Source organism: Physeter macrocephalus, chromosome 13 (genome assembly GCF_002837175.3).
Source record: "Physeter macrocephalus isolate SW-GA chromosome 13, ASM283717v5, whole genome shotgun sequence".
NCBI classification, from domain to species: domain Eukaryota; kingdom Metazoa; phylum Chordata; class Mammalia; order Artiodactyla; family Physeteridae; genus Physeter; species Physeter macrocephalus.
In genome coordinates, this window is record NC_041226.1 from 83,222,918 (window position 1) to 83,234,783 (window position 11,866).

Genomic DNA, 11,866 nt, shown 5'->3' on the forward strand with positions numbered 1-11,866 from the left:
GGCCTCTCCCGTTGCGGAGCACAGGCTCCGGACGCGCAGGCTCAGCGGCCACGGCTCACGGGCCCAGCCGCTCCGCGGCACGTGGGATCCTCCCGGACCGGGGCACGAACCCGCGTCCCCCGCATCGGCAGGCGGACTCTCAACCGCTGCGCCACCAGGGAAGCCCAGGATGCGGTCTTTTTCTGGGCCCAGAGCCCCTGCGCGGGGGGCAGAGGTTGGAGCAGTTGGTCACCCCTCTTCCCTGGGGGTGCGCCTGGGCCCCTGTTCTGTTGGCCCAGCAGCCCTGGCCGTGGCCCCTCTGCTGTCTGACCTCTGAGCTAGCCCAGGCCCTAGACACGCCCCGCCCGCCTTGGTCACCTTGGGTCACCTTTGGTCTTGGCGTTGGCTGCCCCCCGCTGCCTCCAGAGGCCGCCCTTCATAACACCTCTTGTTATCTAAGAGATGCGGAAGCTTAATTCTGAAAGGCTTCCCCTGCCGTGTGTGCGGTCCCTCACAAGGTGCTTCGCAGCCAACGCTTCCGCCGGTCAGAGTTTACTCACGCTGTAAGATCTTTGAAGAAACACAGGAGGTAGAATTTACGTTTAAGGGAATAAGGAGTCACCTGATTCGTTTCAAATGAGTAAATGGGAGCTGTGTAGACAGTTCTCCTCGTGCTGCGCCCCTCCCGCCGGCCTCGTTCCTTAAGAACGTCCCGCCTGCCTGTCCACGTCGGGACGGGGGTCTTGCTCCACACGTGCCTCGCGTTCTTTGTCCTCCTTCCGGTCCAGTGTCACGCTGGAGGGCTCCACACGTGGGCAGAGCCTGTGAGTCAGATCAGCATAAATTATTCTGAATGGTTTTTCTACCCTTTACTTAAACTTTAAATGCTGGTCAGTTGGTGCTCTGTGACCAATGTTGGAAAAACCCAGATTTTGCAGAGTTGAAGCTGCTTTGTTTCTGCTCTGGCTGTTTCTGCAGCTGAGGCAGCTACATCGGTCTCAGCACCGTTGTTAGTAAGGTCTCAGCCCAGGTTTCTAAGAGCTCTTTCAGCCTTGAATTTGCACATTTCATTGGCAGCATCTACTCGAAGTTCCTCACAGAAGGACTGCAGGACCGCTGGGACCCTTGCACTCGAGGCTTCCCGGGCCGCCGGCGTGGCCTGAGTGTCCACGTGTAGTTAGCCAGCGATGGCATTGTTTGTGTGGAAGCCTCAGGGGTGTGCATACCTTTTCCAAATAGTCTGACGGTCAGAGGTGGCAGAGGGGGAGGTGAGGCATTGTAAGGACAGCGGGCGGGGTTAGCATGAATTACCGTGAGGAGCACGGAACGAGGAGGCAGTGATTTCAGAAAGGCCCCCAAGCCCTTGACAGCGTGATCAGTAAGGCCCCCGGCGGCCGTGTGGCCCGCTGTCGTCAAGTGGCCGCCGGCGCGAGGATGGGCGGCTGTGTCCCAGGTGCCGGGCGGCGGTGGAGCTGCAGGAACCGGGGCCCAGTGCGGATTCCCCCTCGTCTGTGTTCTGGGGAAACTACTTCCTCCAGAGGCCCCCACCCCTGTTCTCCGTCAGAGCCTGGGTGGACTGGAGACACTTCCTCCCTCCAGCTGGTGGGTCCAGGGCCGGGCAGGCCTGGTCTCCGCCCCTGGGAGGCCGCGCCGTGGGGGGCGCTTCCCGACCCGTCCCTGAGTGTGGTCTCTTCCCTGCTCAGCTGCTCCCCGGGCGGCCGCCAGTCAGGAAGCTGCTGGAGACGCTGCAGGAGTGGCTGGCCAGCCTGCCCCTGGACAGGATCCCCTACGACGCCGTCCTCGACCTGGTCAACAACAAGATGCGGGTGAGGCAGCCCCTTCGACGAGCTTGGGGGACTCCGCACCCGCCCTGGGCCAATGTGCCGCCGGCCTCCCTCCCCGGTTCTGCCGCCTGGTTTCCACAGCAGCCTCCAGCTGCCCTCTGCCTGGGTCTGGGACAGACGGCTGACCGAGACGGTCGGGGTTTTGTCAGGCAGTGTAGCATTAGGGCTTGTTTTCTGTTTTAATTTTTAGTAAACTCATCTAGATTTCACACTTTAAAAAGTAGTGAATAAAGGCGATGGGTCGAGCTGCCGTGCAGGCCGGGCGTGCAGGCCAGGCGTGCAGCCAGGGTCTTGGGCCGGCGTCTGTGGCCACAGGCTCCGCGGCGTAGGCTCCCTGGGGTCTGATTCCAGCAGCCCTGTGGGTGCCGGTTTCTAGCCTTGGCCTCTGCTCCATGGGACCTGAGCCGTGTGACGGGGAAGGTGGCCGAGAGCAGGGGCTCAGACCCACGGGGGCCGGGCCTGTGCAGTCGCCCGTGGGGACCGAGGGACCGGGCCGCCCGCGGAGCCCAGTTGGCAGCCCCGCTTCTGGGCTGTTACAGCCCTTCGGCCTTGGGCTTGCTGCTTGTAAAGTGAAGATCCTATTCATTCAGATGCACAGTGGCCGGACAATTGAATCTTTTTGTTATTAGTCTTCTCCTGTAAATCTCATTGTAACTAATTCTAACTTTAAAAAAAGATGGGTGGCTTTCATGCTCCCTAGTGCTGCTTCATCAGGATGCAGGTGAACTCTTCCCTTCTCCCCAAAGACTGGAAAAGAACGGACCACGTTTCCATATTTTGAGAACTCTTCTAGTAAAATAGAGACTTTTTTTCTCTCATTTATTCGTTATTGGATTTAAATTTACACGTGGTGAGATGTACAGTTGAAGTTTTGAGAGACGTGCTCCCTGTGTAACCACCGCCCAATCAAGACTGACCACATTCAACAACTTTTTTTTTTTTTTTTTTTTGGCTGTGTTGGGTCTTCATTGCAGCGCGTGGCTTTCTCCAGTTGCAGCTACTAGGCTCTAGGCGCGCGGGCTTCAGTAGTTGTGGCTCGCGGGCTCTAGAGCTCAGGCTCAGTAGTTGTGGCTCACGGGCTTAGTTGCTCTGCGGCATGTGGGATCTTCTGTGTCCCCTGCTTTGGCAGGCGGATTCCTAACCACTGCGCCACCAGGGAAGTCCACCACCAACTATTTTTAATTTTGACAATTCAATGATCTCTTATTGTTTTTCTACCCCCCCCCAGATTTCTGGAATATTCCTTACTAATCACATAAAGTGGGTTGGATGTCAAGGAAGCCGACCAGAGCTGAGGGGCTACACGTGTTCTCTGTGGAAATTGTTCCACACTTTGACTGTTCGAGCTGGGACCCATCCAAAAGCGCTGGACGGCACAGGTGAGCTGTCCCCACCTGGGCCACCCGACACGGGTGCTGCGCTACTGCTTGCCAGGGCCGTCCCAAGCTCACGCAGAGGCTAACGTGCCTTCAGGGTGCCCGGGGTCCATTCTAAGGAGGGTGGAGGTGAGCATCTTTTCTGGAGGTCTGCTCAGCCCCTGTGCCGGCTCGGGATGCCGGAGCCCGAGTCCCCGCCCTCTTCCCTCACAGCCAGTGCCTGGCTGGCCCTTGGGGACGTGAGTCATGGGCGGGGTGAGAGGGCGCTGGCCAGGAACGCCTCCTGGTGTCAGCGCCTCTTTCTTTGCTTTAAAGAACACGAGAGTAAATGAAACACATTTGGAGAAGTGTATGGTTACCTGTTGCTTCTAACAAGTCACCTGGAGCAGCGCACACTCCTTATCTCACGGCGTCTGTGGGGCAGGTGCTCAGGTGTGGCCTGACCAGGCTCTTCGGCTTCAGGTCTCCCAGAGCCTGAGCGCAGAGTGCTGGCCCGGGACGGTGGGGAAGAGACGCCCTCCCCCCACTTGCGCCCCACACGGGGGGCTATCCTTCCTCACCGTGTGGCCTCCCCACAGGCAGCCGGCTTCATCGGGGCCCTCGGCGGTGTTGAGTCTGTCACCTCCGCCATGTTTGTTCGTTAGAAGTGAGCCACTAGGCCCACGAGGGGAGGCGATGACACAGACGTGGCTGCAGGAGGTGGGACCACGTTTATATCCCGCTCAAAGCGCTAAAAAACATGTTGGATTTTTGGATCCTCTCTGGACTGTGTTGTGTGTATGCCTGTCAGTTTAAGCAGGCCCCTGACAGCCATGGGAATATCTGCTTTTAGTTCTTTATTTTATTTATTTATTGGCTGCGTTGGGTCTTCGTTGCTGCGTGTGGGCTTTCTCTAGTCGCGGCGAGCGGGGGCTACTCTTCGTTGCAGTGCGTGAGCTTCTCATTGCGGTGGCTTCTCTTGTTGCGGAGCACAGGCTCTAGGCGTGCGGGCTTCAGTAGTTGTGGCACGCGGGCTCAGTAGTTGTGGCTCGCGGGCTCTAGAACGCAGGCTCAGTCGTTGTGGCTCGCGGGCTTAGTTGCTCCGCGGCATGTGGGATCTTCCCGGACCAGGGCTCGAACCCGTGTCCTCTGCGTCGGCAGGTGGATTCTTAACCACTGCACCGCCAGGGAAGTTCTAGTTTTGTTTTTTTAATCATTCAGGTTCACTGACGTCTGTATTAAGTCAAAGTGAAGTTTTGGGACCCACACCGTCCAATATTCTTTCCAGTAAAATTGTAAAATTCTTTTAGAGTTACCTTTTGCTGTGTAACAAACGACCCCCAGACGCCGTGGCTTAAAACCACCACCAGGCTTTTGCTCATGGTTCTGGGGCTCGGCTCTTTGGACGGCTCACCTGTGGCCTCGCTCAGGTGGCGGCAAGCTGACCGGTCTAGGCTCAGGAGGTCGGGCTCCCAGGCAGCGCCAGCTCCCCATGGGGCATCGCCACATCCGGGAGGGGTCTTGGGGTCTGGGCGTCACTTCCGCCACAGCCTGTTGCTCAGACAGGTCTCCTGCAGCCCAGGTTCACGGTGGGGAGGTAGAGGCCGCCTGTCGGGGAGAAGCAGCAGAGAGGGGCGTGTGGCGCCTTCAGACATCTCTCCACCCCCGGCCCTGCTCCAGGTGACGCTGCATTTCTACTCCTCCAGGGTCTAGTGGGAGAGGTGGGCTTTCAGTGGAAAATTCTCTTAAGAATCACACAGAAGAACAACACACAGGGTGTGTTCAGGAGAGAGCTCAGGAGCCCAACAGCAAGTGAGATCAGAGCCTCAGCACTGCCTGGCGGGACGCTGGCCGCAGCGTTGGAGCCCACGTCCGAGACATGAGCCTCAATGGTGGGGAAAGTTCTGCTGAGAACAGGGAGACGCATTGAAGGAGGTGGGACAGCAGGGAGGAGGTCCTCGCCGGGGCGCTCTATAAAACCCTGCAGGCCCGATGCCGGCAGAGTGAGGGCAGCAGGATGACAAAGTACACACAGAGCTCTGGAGCGTTCTTGCTCTTCGTCGCGGAAATTGAAGCAACATCCGAGGAGCCTGTCTCACGCTGAAAGAATTGGGTCACACTGAGACCCGGATTATGTCTTGGAAGGTTTTTCCTCTCCTTATCGCACGCTTAAACCCCATCGACTAAAAAGCCTGCCGCGGCCTCTAATCCCCCACAGGTAGGGGCTTATGGTTCTTGCCCACTTTAAAGATTAGGGTGGCCCGAGTGTGCAGTGGTTGGGTGGGGGGCGCGGGAAGGAGGATCACCCCTCCGGGCGCGGCAGATGTCGGCCAGAGGCCCGCGGCCGCGAGAGCAGCACCCGGCCGACCGTGAGGCCTCAGCGTGCGCACATGGCCTCGGCTGGGTGCCCCCCGGCTGCCCTGGGAAACACCGGGAGCCGGGGGCAGGTGCCGGGTGCGGCTTCGGGCCTTCTCTGAGTGACACGAGCAGGACCTCCGAGGCTGACGGCCCGCGAGGCCTCTCCGGGCGGGTCCGAGCGTCAGGACCGCACCGGCTGCAGAGAGAGATCGCTCGCTCGTGACGGCCGGCTGTTAACACGGATTCAGTCTCCAAAACCATGTCTCTTTTTTTCCAGTTATTTTGCTGGATTTCTTTTAATGCTGACAGTTAATCCGTCTTAATCTCACGGTCTCTTATTCGTACGCCCCATCCCCCGTATGAGTTGTCTGGACAGGACTCTGGTCCAGCCCTGTGCTGCTGCCCCCGTGCCGTCCTCGGGTCCTCCTTTCGGCGCACCGCGGGCTGCGCTGTCCTGCCCTTGGGGCACTGCTTTCTTCAGACGCCGTGCCCCTCACTCCCGGGGCCCTTACTCGGCACCCACCGTCCTCCTGTTACACCCGGCGGTGAGAACCGTCTTGTGTGGCTGGTAGATGCTGGAGGGTCTCCTCACACGGAGAGGCTCGGCCTCTTTGAAAGAGTGCAGACCTTCGCCAGCCTGCCACCCTGTCACTGCCAGAGGGAGCCCCAGCAGCTGACCAGCCGTGACCGTCGCTGCCCCTTTCGTGGAAGATCCGCCACAGGGCGGGTCTGGCAGCAAGCCCGGAGGCGCTTCCTAAGGCCTGGTTCATATTCGGGCTTGTGTTTCGCAAGGATTTCAAAGCAAAACAGCTGCAAATTTCGAATGAGTGGCTGCCACGTCCCCGGCACAAGCCTCTGGGGTTGCTTGCAGGGCAGGAAAAGTTGCACGTGTCACTCAGGCCTGGGGCAAGCCCGCACCTCTGGGCGTGGGGCCAGGGGCTCCTGGCAGGTCTAATCGCTCCAGGCCTCCGGCTCGTTCTCCTGAGGGCCAGCGCACGTCCTGGAGCGGCTCCGGCAGCTGGACACAGGCGGCCGTCTGCTCTTGGGGTGCACGCGTCGGGCGCAGTGTCGAGGCAGCAAGCAGCCATCTTGCGGTCGCGGTGGGCGTCTGGGAAGGAGCTGGTTTCTTCCCGGGTCCATGCGGGGACCCAGGGGGCTGGCCCGTGGCCTGTGTCGGGCACCCAGCTCGTCCCTGGCTCCCCCGATGCCACCCGAGGCCCTGCGGTTCTAGTGGAAATAGTCCCGCACGCTTTGGTCCCTCCGCAGGTTTTGAAGACGACCCCCAGGCAGTGCTGCAGACCATCAGGAGGTACGTCCACATCTTCTTTGGGTGCAAGGAATGCGGTGAGCATTTTGAGGAAATGGCTAAAGAATCGATGGATTCTGTGAAAACCCCGGACCAGGCAATTCTCTGGCTTTGGAAGAAGCATAACGTGGTCAACAGCCGCTTGGCAGGTAAGCAGAAGCAGCTCGGCGTGGCCCGTGCCGGGGTGCGGAGCCCGAGCTGTGGGTGGCGGGGGCGGCACCTGCCTGCCCGCCACGTGTCAGCCTGCCCGCCCGCGGGGCTCACGGCCGGGTCGCCTGCCCTGGCCAGATGTCAGTTTCCTGGTGACATTGGCCAGGGAGCTGCCAGAGACAACAGCCGTTCCCGGCTGCCGGTCCCTGGCTTTCCAGATTGTTCTCTCACTGCAGGGCTCCCGGGCTGCATGGAAGTGGAAACATCTTTCCCCCTCGGTAGCCCACTAGGCCCCTGAGTAAATTCGACAGTGGAAGACTTGGAATATAATTAATTTTCAGTAAGGAAAATTTTAGCGTCGTTAAAACCTGCTCTCAGACCGTAGACCAAACTCCTCAGGGTGGTTTTGTTTAGAAAAACTAGGGCGCGTGTATTTTCTCAGAGTTAAGTAATTCAAACTGTTCCTAAATCAATGGTAGATTAAAATTAGGCTTAAAAATAATCCACTGAGAAATAAATCTTAATAGAAATGAATAGAAAATGCCACTAAACTATTGGTTTTTATTTAATCCACTGTATTATAAAAACATCTTACAGCTAAAGCACTAAAGAGAATTGGTTTTTCTTTGGACTCGGAGCTGACCGCTGTGGCCCCAGTCACGTGGCCGCGGCCCCTCGTGTTGGCCGGGTTTGTCCTTCGCCTGCAGGTGAAGGCACTTCCGCTGTGGCCCTGGTACAGACGGGCTCCACGTCCAGGGTGCCAGTCCGCCCTCTCGGGGCGCGTGGTGACCCCGCCCCGGCAGCGCTCAGCCCCAGAGCAGCCGGCGAGACTCCAGCCAGGCTGCCGTGTCCGGGCGCCTCCTTGCGCCCCACGAGATGCCGCGCCAGAAAGGCGCCTGTGGTCGTGTGGCCGCTTAGACTCCGCGTGTCCCCCCAGCCCCCTCGGTCCCGCCTCTGGCCTCTGGGTTGAGGTCCACGCGGTGCTGCGCCGGACACACTCTGGCATCTCCTCCCGGGGTGTCGCGGGGTGTGAATCCAAACCCCCCGCTGGACGCAGACCCCAGAGGGGCGCGCCCAGGCCCCGAGTGGTATGCGCTGCCCGCCAGCTTCTGCCCAGCCGCGGGCCTGTGGTGGGCACGGCGAGCGGGCCGGAGGGGAGCGCCTCCGCCGGGTCAGGAGGCCCACAGACCGACCGATGCCCTTTATGTGTGCTTCCGGAAGCACTCTGAGGTGGCGAGGCATCCCCAAGTCAGGGCGGCGAGTTCCAGGAGCCCGGGGAGCCACGGGCCACGCTTGCCCGTGGGAGCCGGGGGTCTGGGGCTGTCACAGCGTCGCAAGCGGAAGAGAAACAGGAGTTTGGAAGTGCAGCTACGAGTGCGGGGGCCTCGTGGCTCTGCCTCGAGGTCTCGCCCCCCAGTCGCTGGCTGACAGCCCAGGCCGCGCTCTGCCCACGGGTGTTGAACGAGGGAGGGCGTGGGAGAGGGTCCCCTCGGCCCGCCCGGTGCCGAGGGAGCCCCTTAAGGGAAGGGAGGACCGCGGAGGTGGGGCGCCCCGAGCAGGGCTGCGAGGTCAAGGCGTGGAGCTGGGGACTTGCCCGCCCGTTTGGGTGTTTGGGGCGGGGTTTGGCCCGGTGGGTGGTGGTGGCCGAGTGTGGCCTCCCTGTGCTGTGGGCCGGGAACCCGCCAGAGGGCGTGAGGGAGGACGCGGCGGCGCTGTGCGGGCAGCCGTGCAGGGAGGGGAGCGTCGTCTGGACCCCGCTGGACGGTCGCGGTGGAGGCGGTGGAGGGAGAGGGCGGTAGCGGGCAGGCGGGAGGCACGGGGCCCCGCGGCGCCGGGGTGGGCGGTCAGGTGGCCGGGAGGCCTCCTCACGGTGGCCCTTCCTCCTCCTCGCAGGCCATCCGAGTGAGGACCCCAAGTTCCCAAAGGTTCCATGGCCCACTCCGGACCTCTGCCCGGCCTGCCACGAGGAGATCAAGGGCCTGACCAGCTGGAACGAAGGCCAGGTGCTCCTGTTCTTGAAACGGCACTACGGCAGCGACAACCTCGAGGACACGTACTCCTCGGACTTGGGAGACACCGGTGAAGGCGCCCCGGCCACGGGCGAGGAGCGGGCGGGGGGCCACGCTTCCCCGGAGCAGCCGCCCGCAGACCGAGGTGCCGAGAGTCTCCGTCCCCCCGGCGTGCCGGCCCCCAGGCCTCGCCTGTCAGAGAGGTCGCACCAGGGGCTGGACGTGAAGCTCGAGAGTCTGAGCGGGGCCGAGGGCCGCCGGGGGGCGGGGGCGGGGGCGGCCTTCCTGGGGACGGGCTTCTCCAGCCTGGACATGAGCCTCTGCGTCGTGCTCTACGTGGCCTCGTCCTTGTTTCTGATGGTGATGTACTTCTTCTTCCGGGTGCGGTCCAAGCGGTGGAAGGTCAAGCATCACCACCCGTCCGTGTAGGACGCGGCGAGCCCGTGGAACCGCCTTCGGAAAGCCTGCGGCTTTAACCTGCAGATCAGGGATTCGGTCAACGCGCCGGACCTGGCGTCGCCTCGGTGGCGCCCCCCGCTCCTCGCCGTGCTCTCCCTGCGGGGGCCGCACCCGGCATGTGGCGAGGCTGCTTGCATTCCTGGAGCCCTCAGGTGGCGTCTCCCACAGATCCTAGAGCAGAAAGCCTTGTCTGCTTTTACTCTTCCAGGTCTGAAAACAGAAGTGAGGAGGCCAGGCCCCACGAACAGAGCTTTGCCACCCGCTTGCACCTCGAGTTGCTAGACTGCAAGGCCTCGCTCTGGGATCTGGAGAAAACTCACTCCCTTCCCTCCCCTGCTGGGGCCTCCAGACGCCTCCCCTTCCCGCTGCTCCTTGAAGCCAGTGTTCTCAGTGACTCACTCGTGCTTGTGCTTTTCAGCTGCTTGGTTGTTTCTGCTTGAAGCAAGAGAACATCTCCGGGGCACCAGGGCAGCTCAGGACCAGGGAGGGAAGCCCCCTAGTCGGCTGTCCCAGGCTCTGCAGACGTGGAGATGAGAGTGCAGAGGGGAAGGGGCCCGGTGGGTCTGTGGGGCAGGGTCGTGCCCTTCTAGTCTTCAGGGAAACTGTGCTCGTTAATCTGGTGACCAGAGGCTGTAAGCGAATCCCCGTCTGCGTCCACCGTGGGAGGGGAGGGCCTTTGCGGAGGGGGCTGCTCTTAGGGCTCTCTGAAGGTGCCCTCGGTCCCGTGTCGTCATCCTCCAGCACGTGCCAGTCCCCGTGAGAACCCAGGGCTCAGTGTGAGGGAGCCGGTGGCGCCCGGGGCAGACTGTGGTCTCGGCCAAACTTCATTTGCCTGGTGCAGGGCCCCAGTGCCCCAGGCTTCGACGATTAATTTTCTAACATTGAATGGTTTTAACACATTATTTGTAAAACCCAAAACATTCAGAAGTAAATTTGCCTCTGAAAATATAAACAGAGAAACAGAACAAACTATGGCAGGGAACATTTCCTTTGAGATTCTTTGTGGCTTTGTTGGTTTGTCCCACAGGCTCAGATGTGTCCATGCGCGCGTGCGCGCGTCTGTGTGTGTGACTATGATGGTTGTAACAGTGTTTCCCACTCTGCCTGTTCCACACTCCAGTTGTGTGTTTACTAAGTACCGTTGACCATGTGACCATGTAACGCTGATGTGACCGTTGCAGCTTAGGGAGCATAGGCGGCTGATTCCTTGAACAACTCTCATGAGCTTCGTGGTCACCTTCGGTGGGAGGCGTGGTCACCTTCGGTGGGAGGCGTGGTCACCTTCCTTCGGTGGGAGGCGTGATCACCTTCGGTGGGAGGCGTGGTCTGGAGGCCTCCGGGCAGGAACCTGCTCCTGAGCCCCCGCTTCCTCTGCACTTCGCTGCCCTCAGAGGTTTCTTCTTGTTTGACACTTTTTTAACCCCTGGAAGCCTTCGTGTTTTAAAAGCCAGGAGCTTGTCTTCATGGCTAAGTTGTGTGCCTGGGTTACTGAAGACACCTGTTGTTTCTTTTCAGCTTGAAAAGCGGGCAGGTTTACAGAGAACCCAAAGGGAAATACTTAGAACCGTTCATTAAACTGCCTTTTGGTTTGTATTGAATGTCTTTTTCTCCCCTAAAGGAAGTTTCTTTCGACAGTGGGAACCGGGTGATTTTGCAAGTGTACCATCTTGTGTACTTTACAGAACCTAGCTGAAGGGCGACGCCGGCTTCCGCGGTTTGTAATAACACTGCAGCTTGAGGGGCAGTAGGTCAGGGCGAGGACGTGCCGCGGTGGCCCACAGGCGCTGTGTCCCGTCGCTGCTCAGAACTGGACGCTCCCTCTAGGCAAGGGTTAAGTTCTGTTTTCTGAAGTTGTAAGTATTGAGACTAATGAATATGATAGTTCGGTAATTTAAATGTATATTTATTTTTAATGGAAGGATTTTGATTAAAAAGAAGCTAATGCACGTGGAAATGTCGGTGAAATTTCTTACCTGCAAGGAAAATGAACATTTTGTATTTAAGTAAACTATAATGTGCACATTTTAAGAATAAAGAAATCCGGTGTTTGAAAAAATTGTAATTCTTTTGAAGAGAGAACTAACTCTGTAAGGGATGCGGTGTCGGGCGGGAGTGCCGGGCGAAGCCCCCTCTCCCTTCTCGGGTGTGTGCACAGGACGTCTGAAATCCCAGAATGTCTTATATTGAACCAGAGGCTTTTTGGAAGATGGCCCAAGGGTCAGGTGGAAGGTGAAAGATGGGAAATCGATGATAAATGATAGATGGTCTTGGAGCCGAGCTAGACGGGAGTGGGCCCAGGACAGCACCCTTCCTCCCACGAGAGGGGAGACGGGATGGTGACTGCGATGGGTGTAAATCCTACTCACAAGGCACCAGAGAGGCCCCCCGCAGGGGAGGGAGCCGCCG

At 59.5% G+C, this 11,866-nt stretch overlaps 1 protein-coding gene across 1 annotated transcript in view; it reads left to right on the forward strand.

The window, feature by feature from the left end:
• Positions 1-11,519, forward strand: part of QSOX2 (quiescin sulfhydryl oxidase 2) — a 28,931-nt gene extending 17,412 nt beyond the window's left edge. Inside the window, exons 9-12 of the mRNA XM_024126494.3 lie at positions 1,683-1,805; positions 3,052-3,202; positions 6,803-6,991; positions 8,886-11,519. Of these exons, the coding sequence (XP_023982262.1) occupies positions 1,683-1,805; positions 3,052-3,202; positions 6,803-6,991; positions 8,886-9,430 (1,008 nt within the window). The 3' untranslated portion in view covers positions 9,431-11,519. The remainder of the gene's footprint in view (positions 1-1,682; positions 1,806-3,051; positions 3,203-6,802; positions 6,992-8,885) is intronic.
• The last annotated feature ends 347 nt before the right edge of the window (positions 11,520-11,866 follow it).